Here is an 18,801-nt window from a genome sequence, read left to right as displayed (position 1 = left end):
CCCCCCCGCCACTGCGAGAGCGGGTGAAGCCGGAAAGCAGAGCGGAGTCAGGGGCTCGCACACCCTTAGCCCAGCATCCCACACTCCAGATCCAGCCCGCGGGGCCCTCTGGCCAGGCCCAGACTCACTTTGCCGAGAGCGTGTTGATAGAGCCGGTGACGAGCATGAGCCCGGCCAGGAACAGCTGGTACTTGGTCCAGGCCATGGTGGGGATCGCTGGGCTCGCAGGAGTCGACAGCTCCCGACTGCTCCCGCCCGGGTTACCCGGGGGTCTCCAGCTGCAGCGCTTCCGGGCCGGGCGTCACGTGACCCGAGCTGGCCCCGCCCCGCGCCCGGGAAAGCGTCCCAGGTATCCGCCCACTGGGTGTTCCCAGCCGGGTAGTCCTCGCCCCTCCCACCGCCTTTTTTCTTCTTTCTGGGGCTCGGGATTGAACCCAGGGCTTCGCACATGCTAGGCAAACGCTGTACCACCGAGCTGTACCCCAAGCCTCTAGCCTCCCTGTTTGTAAAAGGGGCTAAACACTGAAGATGTAGTGTGGATATTAGCACATTTTGTAAACCCTTTGGAGGAGTTGAGCTGGACCACGTCTGACACCAGCTACGGAGTGGAAACGTCCTCTCTCCAGGGCCGTCAGGGAACTCCTGGAGGCTTGGGACGTGTTCCTGGGGATCCCGGCCCGCTGAGTTGCTCTCCTGGCGGCAAAGTGGGGTAGGAATTTTGTTCCAGGTGCCAGGGAAATCATTTTTCAGGTAAAATTGAGAGAAGCCCGGGGATTTGCTTTAAGGTCATACTTGAGAGTGGTGGAGAGGGTGGGAGTTGGACTCAGACTCTTCAGTCTCTGGAGGTGCGCACCTTCAGCACCAAGACTGCCCGGCTGAGCTCCCTTGTGGATTTAGGTGCTGCTCAGAGCCATCCAGGCAGCTAGGCTGTCCCTGGTTTGTTTGCAGAGGACTTTTGGCCTTAAAATCCTACCCCTTGTTTTCACCTGCACCAGCTGTCTACCTTCCTCTTCAGGTGTGCTGAAGAGCGTCCTACCCCTTGTCATACCAGAGAGGCAAGACTCCTTTGGGGACTGCTTCGACTCCTGAACACATTTCCCGTTAGTGCGGATCTAATTACTGAGGCACAGACGCAGGGCCTGTCTGCCGCTTCCTCTTGCTTGCCCCCAGACTGCCAGTGAAGACTCGGAGAAACCCTCAGGGATCTGCACCATAGCTATCTATAGCAGGAAGAGCCGTTGGAGAAAGTGTTTAAGTAAGAAGGTCCCTGGACAATGGAGGTTACCAGCTAGTAGACAAGGGAAGGGCTTTCCTGCAGGAAGAAATGGTGTGCTCAGTGGCTCTGAGGTGCAAGTGAAGGAGGAGCCTGTCTAGCCCGTGTGGATGTTACAGAACTCTCCTTCATCGGAACTGGCTGTCTTTGATCAGCAGGGAGATAGGAAACCCCGGGGAAAGTTTTTTTCTGAGCTTTTTGTCTGTAGCAGCACTTCCTGTTTTATGTGACTTTGAAGGTATCATTCATTTATCCAAACGTATTTATTGGGACACCGGGCAGTAAGATGTATGAAACATAACTGCAGCCCACACCAGCTGACAGTCCCCCTTCCATGGGAAGCAGTTCCTATGGGCCACAGTGACTCACTCAATAGGGCTCTGGACCATTTTCCCTGCTTGTCCAGGCCAAGGGCACTGTCCCAAAGTAAACATTACTAATGATATTGGTGTCACCCAGTCCAACATGATGTCACTAGCAGCGGTCTCTACAGTTACATCACAAAATGAATTTTAATTTCTCAAGATGTCCTAACCACTCATCAAATGGCTGTCTATGGAACCTGGGACAAAGGAGGATTTATTGACAAATACACATAGAGCCCATTAAATTGAAGGCCCAGAGCCAGGAGTGCGACCCTGAAGAGTAGCCAGATTGTTACTTTTCTCATTGCTGAGACAAAATATCTCACACCCAAAATTAAGGGAAGAAAGGTTTATTTAGCTCACAGTTTGTAGAGGTCTTAGTCCATAAGTGGCTGGCTCCAAGGCAGACTGTAGGGCAGAGGGGCATCACAGAGGAGAAACAGCGTAGAGTGGGCAGAGAGCAGCAAAGCAAAAGGCAGCAAGAAGCAGCAAGCAACAAGTGACAGGTGACGACTCTAGCCTTTTCTGTCCTTTATATTTTATACACCCAGGGTGGGGCACCCTTAATCCTATCAAGTACTGTGCCAAACCAGTCAGTGAACTAATTTAGTGATCACACACCCTTAGCCCAGCATCCCACACTCCAGATCCAGCCACCTCTGTAAAGCTCCACCTATGACCACATGAGGTTTTAGGGGGAGGTCTAGACACAAGACATAACACCAGACAAGGCCACTGTCCTCCAGGAGTTTGAGTGGAGCAAAGGAGTGAGTAGCCATGTGCCGTGAGAGAAGGGGAAGAGGGAGTTGGAAAGGATAGATTCTCAAGGGGCCAGGGAGTCAGGGGGTGACAGTGACAATCAGAAGTGTCTTGGATCAGGTACCCGGTCTATGTCAGGCCTGTGCCCAGAGCTTGACCTCCATGGCCTCAGTTTTCACAGCAGTCCTTTTAGGGGACCAGGACTGGTTTGCCCACCAGGTGAAACAATCACATAAATGAGTTTTGCAAATGAGTTTATTCACAGGGTGGCATGGAGGTGAGATTCCCACGTCTCAGATCTGCTTCCCCAAGAATAGGGTTTGGGGATATTTATGGGATAAAGAATCAGAGCCAGGCATGGTGGCACATGACTATAATCCCAGTACTTGAGACTAGAGCAGGAGGATCGTGAGTTTGAGACCAGCTGGGCTACATAATGAGTTCAGGACCAGCCTGGACTACACATTTTGAAACCACCTCAAAGCAACTAACCAAACATAAAAATCCCAAGGGAGCAGAGTGCTGTGGAGCATGGGGAAAAGTCATCATAAGGGAAATCATCAGTCATATGCACATGTGTAATCCAACTTCATTTCATGGCTCTTGATGGGACAGGTGTTCAGAGAAAGATGTCATTAGCACACTCTCTGGGTGGAGTTTTCAGCCTTCTGACTTCAAAATACCATCCATTGAATAGCTGCAGCGACCCAAGTGAAGAGTGGTGGTTTTAACAAAAACAGCCTTTGAGTCCCTAAAAGGAGCCTATGCAACTGTTATCATTACAGCCAAAGTATCAGAGGTATTATCTATAGCAGCACTGGTGGGAAACTAATAATACATAGCTCAGCTGCATGACCTCCAGAATTGGTGATTTTTAAAGCCAACTAAATTGAAGTAACTAAGGGGGAGCATGAGGGTTGGGACATAGGCAGAAGTAGAACACAAAGCTTAGTTAGTGTAGATGAGTCTGGGCCAGTTGTGTTTGTTGACTGTCATGTTAGTCACTTTCCTGTTGCTGTGACAAAATGCCCAACAGCTGTAAATTAAAGGAGGTGTTTATTTGGCTTATGGTTTCAGAGAGTTCAATCCATGCATGGTCAGTTGGTTCTCCACTGATGAGTAGCACTCCATGATCACCTTCCCAAAGCCTCACCTCTGAATACTTGAGACCTTTGAGGGGCATTTTAGATTTGCACCATAACAACTGGTAATTGTAACAAAGTTAGGATTCTGTTCTTCCATGGAGTCTTAGAGAGACTGAAGTTTGTTGTTTTGTTTTGTTTTTTTATGGTTCTATTCCTGAGAATGGCTCCAGATCTTCCTGGGCTGCTTCTGAGCTGCAGAAGATACATATTTACAATTGCAAATCCTTTTAGAAAGTGCCCAGCCAATGGTTGTGGTCTATGGAGTAAAGGTTTTGGCCCAGTGAAACTGGAATTCCGGAGTGGTTTGAGCAGGGACTTGAAGAGGGAGTGGGGTTGCTCCAGGAAGGAGAGAGAGAGTGAGGGAGGGAAGGAGAGAGAGAGAGAGAGAGAGAGAGAGAGAGAGAGAGAGAGGAACATACCCCTCAAAGTCATGTTATTATAGACAGCTAAGTCAGACAGAGAGATATTAGAGGCAGTCAGATAGGGCCAGGCCCTTAAGAGAGTCAGGACAAAAGATGAAACACATCACAACTGGCCAGAGACACATCTGTTGGAGACTTGGCCTTGAGATAAAGACGAGATGACCAGGCCTGTGTACTTCCTCAGAGGACAAACACTGGGCTTCATGAAGTCCAGATAGACATCAGCCACCTCAGTGGATGACCAAAGATTTTTGGACCCATCATTTCCTACAAGAAGCTTTTGTTCTTTCTGTCCACACTTGGTATGTGACTTATTTCTCAACTGGACCACTATTACCTATGTGACTGTACTTGTAATCTTACTGAATGGCTATAGCTGTAACCCACATTTTACCCATGTGGGTTTTGCTCTACAAAGCTCCCTTGCAGAGTGGGGTCCCGGGCTACCCATTCAGGCCCCCTCCTGTCTCTCAGAAACTATCCTATCAATAAATATTTTCCTACTCTTAACCTCCATTGTTCCTAGAACATTCTTTGATTTTTAGGGAACATGAGCTTGGCGTATTCAGACATCTGACAGGTTGGGAGATATAATATTTCATATTTAATTTCCTGTATCATATCCTGTATCAGTATCCTCAGCGACTTGCCCCCTCTGACCAGGCCCCACCTCCAAACATGAGGTCCTTAGGGCAGGCCTTGAGCTGCGGGTGTCACGGAAACCAAAGTGATTATGTTCGAAGGATTTGTTAATCCCTAAGAATCCCTCTTTCCTATCTGTAAATGGGAACGATATTCGTAGGTTGCTCTGTGGAGAAGAGGACTGATGTGGAAATGCAGCGCACTGCCCGGTGGAGAATTTGTACAGCTGTTAGGAGATCGGGGCCCAGCCAGCAGGAGTTAGGGAGACCTCAGGCTGTGTGTGGGAAAGGACTTCTCAGGTATTGCGTGAGCTTAATCCAGGCTTCTGACCTGCCCTCCCAAAGTTGGAGACATCTTGAACAAATTTGCAAATTGCTTTCAGTGAGCCTCTAATTTCCAGAGTCAAACCAAATGCTCTCTGCAAAATATATTCAAAGCTTACTGCTCACCAGCCTGACTTGCTTGAAAGACGGAATATTTTCCCAATCCATTTAGTCATATTCTGCACTAGGAGAAATTTACTTTACCCTGGGACAGATGGAGAAACATGTAGACTGGCCAGGTCAGACTTGATTTTGTTTCTTTTTAGAACAAGTTTTTGGTGTATTATCCTCAGGGTCTTTTCCTCCTGTGTACCCTGTCCCCTGACTAGAACATGACATCTTTCTGGGCAGGGCCTGAGTGTCCTGTGCTCCTCTGTCCCTGCAGGATGGCATTGAAGGACAGCCATCTGAGGCTGTGGATGGAGAGGGGACTTACCCCCTCTTGGGGAGGAAGAGGGCTGAGTTAGGTCCTGGGGGAGAAAAACGGAGACAGAGGAGCCAGGCCAGACAAGAGAAGCAGAGAGACAGTGGATATTGGTTCACTAGTTCCTTCTGGCTGATTTTACAGCTGGTTTCTATGGTGACCAGAGATGATTAGATTAGAAGTCACCTGCTCCTTCCGGCTTCAGGCTCTCATAAGGTCAATCTCACATCCCCTATCTTTTCTTTTTTATCTTCGTTGTTCCTTAACATCCCTCCCCTCACTTCTCAATTTGTGCCAATTGCTAGCCTTGGGGTAGAGCACTGGATTCTGGAAGCTGACGTGTTGCTGAGTCCTCTGACAGCAGGAGGGTCAAGGTATGTGGAGATAAAATGTCATCTACCAGTTAAATTTGATTTCGGATAAGCAATGGATCCTTCCATAGCACAGACACATGCTGGTTAACAACGAAGATACAGTCCTCAGAAATGTGTCATTGGGCACGTCAAACCAAGAGAGACAAAGTCCCTAGGTGATGATAATCTTACAGACCACTGTCACACACACGGTCTACCCTTTATTGAAAGGTCATTGTGTGGCACACAATTGCACAAACACGTCTCTAACATTTCTTAGGACACACTTATAGGAAAACATTCATTGTTGATCTAAAACTCAAATTCTATTTTTTTTTTTTTTTCCGGGGATTGAACTCAGGTCCTTGTGCTTGTGAGGTAGGTAGCGGAACCACTGAGCTAAATCCCTGGCCCTAAAACTCAAATTCTACTGGATGTCCTGTATTTTATTTCTCAGTTTGGCAGCCCTGCTAGCTTGGCATCTGATTCCGTGCTCCTGCTCAGAGAGAGTGAACCAAGCCTGGCTGAATTCAACTGCTGTGTCTCAGGTAAATATTTTTTTGAATATGCTTTTAACTAAATTCATGATATTTCCCTTATTTCCTTCCTGCCCCCTTTCTCTCTCCCTTCCTTCCTTCCTTTCTCTACCCCCGCCCTTTCTTTCTTTCTTTCCTCGTGACTCTCTAAGTTGATTTCAGTGGCCAAGTGTGCTGCTGCTTGCCTGTAATCCCAACACTCAGAGGCTAAAGCAGGAGGATCACTGAGTTGAAGGCCAGCCTGAAATATATAGCAACACACTGTCTCAGAAAACAAAAAAAAGGACATCATACCCTTGGCTGTAGACCTCACTGGGGGATTCCAGGATCCTGTGCTTAATTCTTCTGATGTAGATGAAGGAAATAGCCCACTCCAGCAGGCCAGGCCTGGTATCTGTAAGATACACTGAGTCCTAGACAGATTGAGGACCTTCCTGTCTTTCTCTATAATTTCATGGTATTCCTAGGTCTGAGGAAGCCCAGACATGGGTTCCCCAAATTATCCGCACCCTCGTCTAGTCTACTGCCCTCACATTTCAGAAAAGGAAACCGAGACCTAGAAAGAAGGCAACTAATCCAGATCAATAAGATGTGACTTCTGAGATGCCATACTCCACGTATTTTATTTGGCATCAGTTTTATTGAGCTAGTTTAAATAGAGTAATAATAAAACATTCTCTAGCCTTATAAATGCTGTGTTATATTTAAAGCAATACAATCTTTGAACAAATGAATGATAAAAAGATATGTTCATACTAAAGGAAACAGGGGAAACACTTCAAAACATTGGTACAGGCAAAGATATTTTGGATTGGACCTCCAAGGCAGAAGTAACAAAAGTAAAAGCAGACAATCACTAAACTAAAAAGTATCTGCACAGCAAAGGGTGCAATAAACAGAGTTAAGAGGCAACTATGGAATGGGAGAAAATATTTGGAAATTATCCTTTTGACAAGGGATTTATATAAGGAACTGAAAAAGCTGAACATCTAAAGCCAAATAATCCAATTAAAATGGGCTAAAGATCTGAATAGAGAGTTCTCCAAAGAAGACCTGCAAATGTCTCACAAGTGTATGAAAAAAAATCCCAGTACCACTAATCTTCAGGGAAATGCAAATCAAAAATCACAGTGAGTTATCATTTCTATCTCTCCTCAGAATGGCTGTCATCAAAGAAGACAAAATCAACATGGTGAGGATGTGGAGAAAGGAGAACACACTCTACACTTTTGATGGGAATATAAATTAGTATAGCCATATGGATAACAGTGTGGAGATTCCTTAAAAAGCTAAGAATAGATCTACCATATGGTCCAGCAGTCCCACTGCTGAGTACATATCCAAAAGAGATGAAATCATTACACCAAAGAGACATTTGCACTCTCATGTTTATTGCAGCCCTATTCACAGTAGCCAAGATATGGAATCAACTCAGATGTCTATCAGCGGATTAGTGGATAACGAAAATGAGGTCTGTATACACGATGGAATATTACTCAGCCACAGAAAGAATGAAATCCTGTCATTGGCAGCGTCATGGATGGAACTGGAGGTCATTACGTTAAGTGAAATAAGCCAGATGCAGAAAGACAAATACCACATGTTCTTACTCATCGGTGGAAATTAAAAAGTCAATCTCATAGAGAATGGAATGGAATAGCTGTCTCTAGAGAGACTGGAAAGGGGAGGGGAGGAGAGGAGAAAGTTAGATAAAGGGCACTGAAACAGGAAAATTAATTCTGGTTTTCACAATCTATAATGGGTCTTAAGTGACTACAAAAAAGAATGAAGCACTCATGCTTGCTACAATGTGGAAGAACCTTGAAACTGTCATGCTAAGTGAAGGGAGTCAGCCATAAAGGGCCACCTGTGGCAAGATACCATGGGTATGATGTGTCCAGAATAGGCAGGGCTGTAAAGAGAAATCAGATTAGCGGTTACTTGGCCCAGGGATGTGTGTTGGAGGTGGGTCAGGGTGAGGAGCACATGATGATGGACTGGATTTCTTTTAAGGCGATGAAATGATCTAGGAGTACAGCTCAGCAGGAGACAGCAAGCCAAGGCCCTGGTTTTGGTCCCTAGCACCGCAGAAAAAGAGAAACACAAATTTAAAATATAATAAATACCATGTTCACTCAATTAAATGGGAAATTTAAAACAAAGCGTGATAGTGTGATGCTGGCCAGGCTGCAGGGAAATTCTGTGTACTGATGGTGGAAATCAAGAGAGTATGACCCCTGGAGAGGGTGATTTTGTACTTTGAAAATCACACACCCTCACCCTGTGACTGGTGGGCCACCATGTGCCTCTCATCTAGACTGCCTTGACACGCGCTAACGAGACCCTACATACCTAAACTCTGATTATGTTGGGTTTTCTGGTACATGAGATCAAGACGAATCCCAGCGGGTAATCCCAGCAAGTCTACTTCTAGGAGTTTATTTTGCTGTCTTATAGCAATGGGTATTGGGAACCAAGTAACATCCATCAACAGCAGAGTGTCTAAATAAACACTGCCCCTGCAGATACTGCTACTTGGGGCAGGGTACAGTGTTGCTTTACACAAGAGTGAGGGTGCTGTTCACGAGCTGATGGGCAGTGACTTCCTTGGTGAAGTGTTAAGAGCCCTGTGAATCCTTATGCTACCATGCATGCGTATAGCAGTGGTACCTGCCTGTAATCCCAACACTTCGGCAGGCAGAGGCGGGGGAATGCAACTTAGTGACTTAGCAAGAACTTGTCTCAAAGTAAAAAGTAAAACTAAAAAAGGGTGGGATGTAGCTCAGTGTGAAGGCCCTTGGTTCAATCCCTAGAACCAGAAAAAAAAAGTGTATCCTTGTAAATTGGCAGAAAATCTCTGGCTGGGCAAATGGTAGTGTTGGCAGTCGTGGCCTCCAGGAACTGGGGCCAGGAGCCCCGCAGCCTCCCAGCTGGGCCCCGGGTGTCAGTCCCCAGGCTGGGATGTCCTCTGCAGAGATAGCAGCCATAGAAACTGGTGATTGGGGGGTGGGAGGCTGGGGGCAAAGCTTTTTGTGTCTTTCGTATGTTCTGCCGCATGAACAGTTACCTATTCAAAATGATAAACAGAATAAAGTTTGCAGGGCCAGGAATACGGATCATCCCAGGAATGAGACACTTCTTTCGCTTCATAGCTACAGGAATTGAGGGTTGGTTTCAGATTGGCAGCTTCCTCAAAACCAGGGAAATCAGTGGTTTGGCCAAGGCCTGGTCCTGGAGACTGGAGATGATTGATTGATTAATTGATTGATTATACTGGTATTGAACCCTTCTTGATGTGCTACATCCCTAATCATTTTTTGAGACAGGCTCTCATGAAGTTGCCCAGGCCGTGCTCAAAGTTGTGATTCTCCTACCTTAGCCTCCCAGAGTGTGGATGGGATTCTAAGGCATGGCTTTGGATTTCCACTCTTCCAACCTCAGGTGGACCACATGACCTCGAAAGGCCGCAGATCCTAGGTTTTGCTTCTGCAGTTTGGCCGCTACAGGTTCATGAGCCGCTAGATGGCGGGCTGACCCTGCTGCTAGAGGAGAGAAGCCACTGGAGCGCATCCAGCTTTTAAAAATGGTTGTGGGCCACCTGGGGGGATTTAACACCAAAAAGCACCCCTCCATAGCAGTGGGATCTTGAGCATTGAAGGGTACAGGGTTCAGGGAGATGCAAAATAACAAAAATAAGTGTTGAGGCCTCAGGTTTTCCAGGGCTCAGATGGTAGAGGATGCAGTCAGATGTCCCCAGGCAGGATGGCAGGACCTCAAGCCCGTGGGAGGTGTCAGACTCCCTGTCATTGCCTGAGGCAGATGACATCAAAGGGTTGTGGAATCAGGGGTGGGCAGGTCTTTGGGCTTCCCTAGGCCTCAGCTTCCCATCTGGGAAGTGGGTATAATAGTCATAGCTACCTTCTGGGGTAAATCTGTCAAATGTGATAAGCTGTAGTTCCTTTGCTAGTCTTCGTCCTGGACATATGGAGAGCTCAGTAAAAGTAGCAGTTGTGCTTTTACAGAATGGGGATGCTGCCTCTCCCGGGGACCTCCCCTCCTGAGGACTGACACCCAGGGCCCAGCTGGGAGGCTGCGGCCTCCAACACTACTGTTCTAGAGAAATTCCCCAGCCGGCTAATGTAGACGCTCCCCAGATTTTCCTTTTTATGGGGACATGTGTGGAAAGACTGCATATCTTTGCTTAAAAGCAGTTCTGGGTTAAGAGTTACAAAATGTAAACGCTATGGAATAAGAAGGGAGGATGGCCTTTTAAAGAAGTTTTTTGCCAAAGCCGGCATTTGAAGCTGCTGGAAATCACTAGGGCTGTTAATGTGTAATGTTTAGCGACTCAGCAAAATGACCTTTTCTCCACAGCAGAGACGGGCGTTAGTGGGGAGGGGACAGGCAGGGAAAGCGTGGTGGGGGTGAGTGGCTGTGTGGGAACCGTGCCAGCCGGGTGCTGTGGCTTTGGGGAGGGGGTGGTCTTGGTGGAAGGGATACTTTTTTGTTGCTACATAAAGGGGCTATTTGTGCCCTGCTGAGGTTGTACCACCCAGAAAAGGCTCCTTCTGAATCCACCCAGGGGCCTTATCAACTTGCTTTGGTCCTGCTAGGATAGCAATTGGTTTCCTTTTTTCAAAATGGACTTTAAACCTTTCTTGAGAGCAGCAGATCTTACTGAGTCTTTATTTTTCCAAATTAGTGCTTGCAGAACATTTCTGTTAAAATGCATTTCACAGTGCCTGTTGCCCAGCAGTTCTCCAGGAATGTGTCCAGCCAGCCGATCCTGGTGGGCAAGGGCCAATTCAAGCTGTCTCAGCAATGTCTGATGGGGTCCATCTCTGCAGGGCAGGGGCAGGGAGAGCACAGAAGGATCCCAGCACATGGGGTGAGAGAGCCAGCCACGAGTCCACGGGGTGCTGGCTGAGCAGACACAGGGCACATTCCCACCCCAAAGCAAGTAGCAGCGGGGCAGTCTAGGCTGGAGGGAGGCGGGAGGCAGGAGAGGTGGAAGAACACTGCTGTTTCAGGCAGACTCTGCTCCCTACCAGCTGGGTGACCTAAGGCCAGTGGCTCATCTTCCCTGAGCCCTCAACTATAAATTAGGCACAGTAATTTCTACCTTGCACAGCGTCTGACATCCGGCAAGTACAGTAGTGGTCATTCTTTTCTCACATTAGATCATTTGCACCTGGCTCCCAGGGGCGTGGCTTCAGAGAGTTACTGGCGCTGGGAGACAGGGGACAGGGACGGGGAACAGGGTGAGCCAAGCCTGAGCCCCGGTGACAGCACCCCTGTACCCCTTCTTCTTCCTAAGGGCCTCCTTAGCCAACATGGCCAGGCCTCTCCCTCATTCTCAGTCTAGGATCTGAGCAGCCGAAAGCAGCATCCTGAAGGCTCCTCCGTCCTTATCAGACCTCTGTTTCCTGACAGGGGAGGGAGCCAGGCAGAGATGATTTTAGGTTTCCTTCTAACTCTGGCCAAACAAAGCCTGTACCATGATTGGCTCTGCTTGTGCTAACAGAGACCAGGCTGGGCTTGGGCTTCTGAGTTCCCACGGACAGGTGGAGCCTGGCCTGCCCAGCCTCAGTACCTCAGCAGGTGCTGGTTTCTTCTTGCCCTAGGGGTGCGGCTGCTGGGTCCTGGGGCCCCTGGAGTGGCTGCCAGGAAATCTAGTCAGTGGGCTGGAAGTTGCTGCATGTAAACATGAGATTGAGGTGAGCCAGGGAGATCCTGCATGGGGTTCTGATGAGCGTCCTCCTTTTCTGCTGTGCCGAAGGCTCTTCTTGGCCTCTCTGCCTGCAGGGAAGTAGCTCAGCCTTCCTGGCTGCAGTGAAAGGTCTGATCTTGTGCCCCTGTGGTTCCCCTGGCTGTGCTGAGAGAGCTCCTCATCCAGACACCAGGTGCTGGGCTCCCCAAGATCCCTCAGGAGCCAGCGATGCCAGTGGAATGTTCTGGAAAAGAAACCCCACACTTTATTCCTCTGCTCTGAAGCTGGCCCTGGCTCCCTGTTGCCAGTGGGCTAACATCACTAAACAGCCTGCCTCAGGGGGTGCCTCTGAGGTCTCCCTTCCGTCTCCCCTTTGCTCCTCTTCTTCCCTCTCCCTCCCTTGTCTGGCATCTCCCTGGCTTGTCCTGCTTGTACCTGCTACTGTAGGTACCGAGGAGATGGACTCAGCCCAGCCCATGGCCCGCTCCGTGCCCTTCTCAGAGGAGACCCTGAGCTCTTCCTGCCGTGGCTCCCTCTGAGAACCCGCTCCTGTTTAGACTCTGCCCAGGCTCCTACCTGTGACACACTGTACCTATCTGCGTAAGGCCCAATTCAGGGCCGGACCCACCCCATCCAGGGAAGCCCTGTGTCTCAGCTGGCACCTGGCTCACCTTACCCTGGCCTCCATTTCTCTGTAGAGCTCAGCCAGCCCTGTGAGCACATCCAGTGTGCAGGCAGGAATGGGCCTAGCTTCTGGCACTGGGGATGAGTATGGGGTCCCCTTGGGCAGACACTATATCTACCCAGGTGTACAGGTCTGCCTGGCTGGACCCAGGGGTGCTTCCTGGCAGCCTTGTGTGGAGGGGCGCCGCCGGGCCTCAAGGGTGACACCTGAGGCATGAGGCATGGTGGTCTGCTGACCCTGTACTTGGCCCAGGCCTCATGCTCTTGGAGAGGGGCTAGGCCACAGAAGGATGGCTCAGCAGCCCACCTCAGAGCACCGAGGGGTCCCCCTGTCCCGATTACTGGGTTACTGTAAAAGATGAGTCACCCCCTTTTCCCGGGAGCTCCAGCCCCAAGCAGCAGGCGGCAGGCTGTCTGGGCCTCAGGGTATCCTGCCCATTGCCCCGTGTTAGGTCACAGTGCATAGACACAAATTTCAGGTTGCCTCCTACCCTTTGGACCCATGTGTGGCTTGGGCCAGCAACACACTGTGGGCCCCATGGTGGCTTGTTATATGATTATGGTGTATACACACACTGTTATATTCATACACCATGATATGCATCCAGCTTGGGCAAAGTTAGTGACACCGTATTATAGCAGCCTAGGTTGGGTGGGGAGAAGTTAACCAGAAGCGCTGGTGGCCTGCAGGGAGGGGTACAGAGGTGTGGGGCTGCTGCTGCCTGGCCTGGCCAGGAGGACCAATGGGTGTGTGTGTGGGTGTGGGTGCTAAGTTGGTATGGTGCTGGGGAAGGAACAAGGCCTCAAGCACTCTAAGGCTGGGCCTACTCCTGAGCACACCCCCACTCTGCCTTCTTTCACTCCGATGTTGAGTTGAGTTTCACCCAGGCGGTTGTCTGTCTCAGAGCCCATACCTTTGTGTACCAGGTAGCATTCCTCAACGCACACATGCCGTTTGCTTTCCTTTGAAAGCCCTCCTGTTGAGGGCTCTGTGGGTCATTCCCAGTGTGGCCCATTCCAGATAAAGCTCTGCAGCACTAGCCAGGGAGCCCCGAGGCCCTGGCTCTCTATGTGCCTGTCGCCTCCCCCTCTGATCCTCTGCTCCCTTCTGAAACATGAAGCAGCAGACTCATGTTCCTAAGTGGAAAGTGCATGTTCTCCATTGTTACTGTTCCCCACGCCCTACCCTGTCTTCTGGGCTCCATGACAATGGGGCAGCTAGCAGAGGCTGCCCTGGCCAGGGCCTGGGTGCTCTGGGCACCACCCTGGCCTCACTGTGAAGCCCGAAAGGGCAAGTCCCTGTAGCTCCTCACCTCTGGTGGGCTAGGAGTGAAGAGTCTGAAGTTCAAAGGACCTTAAGTATCATCTGTGTGATGGTCCAGCTCAGTGCACAAGTCCTGTGAAAGGCTTGTCTGGGCTCTGCTTGCTGCCCCACCAATCTCCGCCAGGGCCTGGGCAGGGGTGAGGTGGAGCTGGGTGTGCCCATTCCCACTCTCCCCTCGACTCCCACCATGTGGCCTGCTGGCCTCCCTCCTGGCCTCCCAGCAACCACAGCTGCCCTACTTCGACCCCTGCTTAGACAGGGGTCGGCCCATCTGTCCATTGTGACCCAGAAGGGGGCTGGGTGATGGCAGATTCCCATTATATCTCTGGTGCCAGATCTGGAAGATTAATCCCAAAACGCTTAGGTCTCAGGGACACTGGAGTGGTTTCTTCACTGCTTGACATCACCCTACCAACCTGCTGTTCCTTCCTAGGGGCTAGGAAGGGTGGGGCTCAGCCCTGTGCTCTCTTCCAGAGGCTGCTGAGCAGTGTTCAGGGTCCCAGTGGCTTGGGGCTGAGGGTCGGACAAGGCTGGGCAGGTAAGAAAGCACCAGGAGCCAGAGGGTGTCTTGGTGGGAATAGAGGTACAGCCATGTGGCCTGAAGTTCAAACATGGTTCTGCTGCTTCTGAGTTGGGTGGCCTTGGGCTGACCACCCTGAGGCCCTGGGTGGGAAAACTGTGCCTCCTCCTGCAGGGAAGCTAGGAGAATTTGGGGACACACTTCCTAAACATTCTTCAGTGCACCGGCCCCAGGCCCCTGACCTAAGGGCCCTGGCTATGGAGTTTGGTTTTCCTCTGGCCAACTTCAGCCCGAGTCTTGGGAGGGTTCTTTGCAGCTTCCCATCAAGGACAGACCAGGTGTCCCAGAGAGGAGCCAAGTTCAAGCTGGGACGGGGAAGAGAAGGGCTGAGCCCAGCTCAGGAGGTGGATGGGGTATGGGCCACAGTGCTTAGGGAAATGAAGCCAGCAACCCAGGTGAGGTGGTGGTGGAGGTTGGTGGGGAGTTGGGGAAGGCGAGCCGGGTGAGGAAGCTCCTGCTATTTTCAGCAAGCTCATATCCCCAGGCCAGGTCACTGGCAACCCTGGTACTTGGGAGCTGTGCTAATGTGACTGGAGCCCAGCCACCTGCCAGCTCTGATTAAACAGACAATTTTAGAGCACAGATAAAAGGGATGGTGGGTAGCCAGAGCCAGCAACAGTTCACCAAGAACATGCCGAGATAAATGTCACCCTGAACTAGGACCTTCTATCTGGTCTGGTCCTCTTTGATATTTTCATCAGAGGCTGGAGTAATGGCACAGAAGGCTGGATGATCAAATCAGGGGGTTCTGTGGGGCTAAGAGAGAGTAGGAACTGACTTAAGGTGCAACCAGGCACCAACCCTGGAGCATCATGAAAACCCATCATTGCACCCACATAGAACCACTGCCTTCTCCAGCACAGGAAAGGCCTGGGAGGTGGGTGACAGGCGCTGACATTTTTCTCTTTCTGCCACAATGCAGAGCAAGGGGAGAGAGAGAGCCATCCCCAATAACATGCAGGAGGCGGGCCACTCTGGATGTGGGCTGTCACCCCGGAGGAAGAAACCTAGCCCTGCAGGTCCAGCGGATGTCCACTTTGGACACGAGCCTGCTTTCTGCCTCTGACCAAGGGAGCAGAGAATGCGGCAGAGGGGACAGGGCTCCTTGGGGCCATCTGCACTCCCACTGTCTGGCGTGGTCAGATGTGTGAGTGTCCTGGGGTCAGAGAAGCTGTGAGGGACCTCCAGGGACAGAGCTGTGGGGATATTGGGTTGCCCCTCTGTGGCAGGGCCTGGGAGACTCCTGTAGGTCTCTGGAACCAGTGAGTGCCAGCCCTTGGTTTGCTGGTCACACAGAGAGTTCCATTGACCTTTTGGTCTCTTTCTTATTCAGCTGTGGAGTGGCCAGAAGCAGAAGGCGGGGACAGAGCAGGACACGCCTCTTCCCTTTCTAAGTCCCTTGGGCTGCGGTATCTTCTATGGAGAGGAGGACTATTAGCATTCAGTGGGTTTTATATTGAAGTTTTCAACTGGACTTCTTTGTACCTATGAGAGGTCATAAATCTCTGGGACTGGTCAGGGTGTCCTCTAAGGGACAAGCATGGGAGACTCAAGCTAGGGTTCCTAGAAGTCCTAAAGGGAAGAAAAAAATTTTCTTCTTGGTCATCACCAGGTTCAGACTGCAATAATTCTCTTGCAGGGGCCTGTGGCTCTGGGGCCTTCAAATGCCAGTAACAGAAAATCCCACTTGGGTCTGTCACCTTCTGTCTGTTAGGACAAGAGGCCCTGAGGTCAGGGCTCTGGGGTCCATTCAATGGCACTAAGCTTTCTACCTTCTCCTATCATCTTACTGTGTTCACAGTGTTTTCCCTCATAGTCTGGCAAGATGGCTGTTCACTTGCAACTGTTACAAAGATCTGGCAAGGTCTAGTAAAGTACAGCCTGCTTCCTCCGCTGTGATTTCCTTTAGGGGAAGAGAATCCTGTCCCAGTACCTGCTCCCTGAAAGACAGCTCTGAAGAGTCCCAAAATGGGCAGACAGCCTATCCAATCTTTGGAAAGATGTCTGAGGATACTGTGTTCCTAGAGTTGGGTTTGGGGAATGGCAAAGACTGGAGAAGAGTCAATCCTTCTCATCAGAAAGAAGGGGGATCCATCAGAACAGATCTTGAGTAGGCAGCCAACCGTGTCTGCCTCGGCGGTCCACATGACAAACTCCAGGGTAGTTTTGGTGGGCTGCAAGCTCATTGGGAGGTGGGTGCCTCCATTAATCAGAGGGCATGGCCACTTGCTTTGTGCTGGCAGACCAAATGTGACAGAACAAGCTACAGGGACAGAGGAATATCAAAGCTCTTTCCAGAAGGGGTCTGGGCTTGAGGGGGTCTAGAAGCGCTGCTGCAGGAGGTGTGGTGGGGGGACTTGGGATAACCTGAGATAGCTCTGAGGGACCTGTCCATTCGGGGACCCATCTTGAATCGCTAGGAATGATGGCTACCTGCCTCCCAGTGACAGTCAGCTGGAAGCAGTCCCAGTCTCAGGGTAAAGAAGACACTGTGGGCCTTCGAGCTGCTGTGAGAGGAACAAAGGACTGTGCAGAAGTCTGCAGTTGGCCCCGTTAAGGAAGCTGTGGTGGAGACTCCTGCGTGGGAGGGGAGTGGGTGGTGCATTTGGCCTGAGTGTGGTGCTTCTGTCAGGGGTCTTCAGGGACCATTGCTTGACTCTGGCAGTTTTTTGGAGGGCAGACAAGTAGGCAAGGACACAGGCTGCACAGAGTCCCATAGCGGCTGAAAGTGTCCTTAGAGCTTGGTAGCCCCAGGATTAAGGCAGAATGAGATCTGTACCACAAAGGCAGAGGGCCGGAGTGAGGCCAGAGCTCAAGGCAGGCCATGCCAGTGACCCTGCCCCAGGGCACCTCTGGTCTCCTGGCTTGGACCTGTGTAGTGTGGATGGACGGCTTCTCCCAGACCCTGATTCTGGTCCAGAGCAAGGCCAAGATGATGGCCTTCTTTCCGCCACTCTGCTGGTCTGGTAGTCAGACCAGAGGGTTCTGTAGTCAGAGCTGACCTGGTCCCATGTGCCCTCTTCCAGGCAACAAGAACTGTGACAGAGTATGTGGAGGTCAAGGCATGACCTTTCCCCAGGAACCTTTGTCCCCTCCAGCTGAAGGGCAGGATTGTTGGCTGGATGTTCTGCTGCCCTCGGTCCAAAGTCCAGGGCACTGGGTGAAGTGCTGCTAACCCCATGTCTCCCGTGGCTCCTGAGTTCTTAGAACCACGTCCACCTGGTCTCCTCCCAAGCCAGGGGTCTAGACTGGTGAGCTTGGAGGTTGTGACACTGGCTGTCCCAGAGCTCTTGGGACCAGGCTGCAGCCCTGGCCCTGCAACCAGGCACCGGGAAAATGCCTGGGGCTCTGCTGGGTGCCTCAGATACAGAAGAGAATGTAGATCAGCCCGGCTGTGGCTTCATTTGTGGAATGAGTGTGTTAATCCTCACCTAAGTCACAGGCTTCCTGATAGTCTGATGGGCATCTGGCATGAGGGCTTTGTACATGTAAAATGCCACTCCTGGGCATTCCTGGGAGCCTGAGGAGGCCAGTTCCATTCCAGGACCTGTCCTAAGGGATGCTACCACCCACAGGGCCCTCCCTGCAGCTGGGAAATTGAGGGGGCGATGTGAATCTCCCCATGTTTGTCCAGATGTGGAAGTGGTAAATTTCCAGTGTGACTCAACCCCAGAGATTTGCAGCTTTCATCTGAAATCAGAGTCAGAAGCCAGCGCCCGGTGCATGCGGGTGTGTGGAAGTCAGCATATGTGGGTACTAATCCTGGCTGCAATATTATCTCGCTTCATGACCTTGAGCCTATCACTTCCTCTCTGTGAATCAAAATCCTTTCCTTTGAAGAAGAGGAGCTAGATCTGTGTGTCCAAGACCTGCCTGCCTGAGCAGAAAGGGAGCGCAGACTACACCCCAGACTGAGCTTTTGGGGGCCACTTGAGAAGTAGAGCACCCAAGCTCTTAATTTGAGCCAAGCTTTTGGATGGTGAGGGAATGTCATTGTCACACTGTGCAGTGGTGATGGCCAGGCACGCCCACAGTCAGAGGGCAGCTTCTCTTTCCTCAGGTCAAATGTGCTTTTTTGTTTGTTTGTTTGTTTTTGGTACTGGGGATCAAACTCAGGACCTTGCACTTGTGAGGCAGGCAGCGAAACCACTGAGCCAAATCCTGGCCCTCAAATGTGCATTTTGAATGCAGGCTTCCCCGGCCCTGACCAGCCTTGGCTCCCTGAGATGAGCTGCAGGGAGGAGCTGGGCTGGGATGGGGC

At 50.7% G+C, this 18,801-nt stretch overlaps 1 protein-coding gene and 1 long non-coding RNA gene across 2 annotated transcripts in view; one reads left to right on the top strand and one right to left on the bottom strand.

The window, feature by feature from the left end:
• The window catches only part of Slc35f6 (solute carrier family 35 member F6), a 12,572-nt gene extending 12,244 nt beyond the window's left edge, over positions 1–328 (bottom strand). The window contains exon 1 of the mRNA XM_010604816.1: positions 129–328. Within this exon, the coding sequence (XP_010603118.1) occupies positions 129–205 (77 nt within the window). The 5' untranslated portion in view covers positions 206–328. The remainder of the gene's footprint in view (positions 1–128) is intronic.
• Positions 329–5,538: 5,210 nt separating this feature from the next.
• LOC117285986 lies at positions 5,539–7,435 on the top strand. Its single transcript, XR_004517095.1, has 3 exons — positions 5,539–5,727; positions 6,164–6,254; positions 7,401–7,435. It is a non-coding gene; the product is annotated as an uncharacterized LOC117285986 (long non-coding RNA).
• The last annotated feature ends 11,366 nt before the right edge of the window (positions 7,436–18,801 follow it).

Source organism: Fukomys damarensis, unplaced genomic scaffold (genome assembly GCF_012274545.1).
Source record: "Fukomys damarensis isolate Sample0158 unplaced genomic scaffold, DMR_v1.0_HiC HiC_scaffold_2, whole genome shotgun sequence".
Taxonomy (NCBI): Eukaryota; Metazoa; Chordata; class Mammalia; order Rodentia; family Bathyergidae; genus Fukomys; species Fukomys damarensis.
The sequence above is the reverse complement of the archived record's forward strand: the minus strand, read 5'-3'. Positions and strand labels throughout refer to the sequence as shown.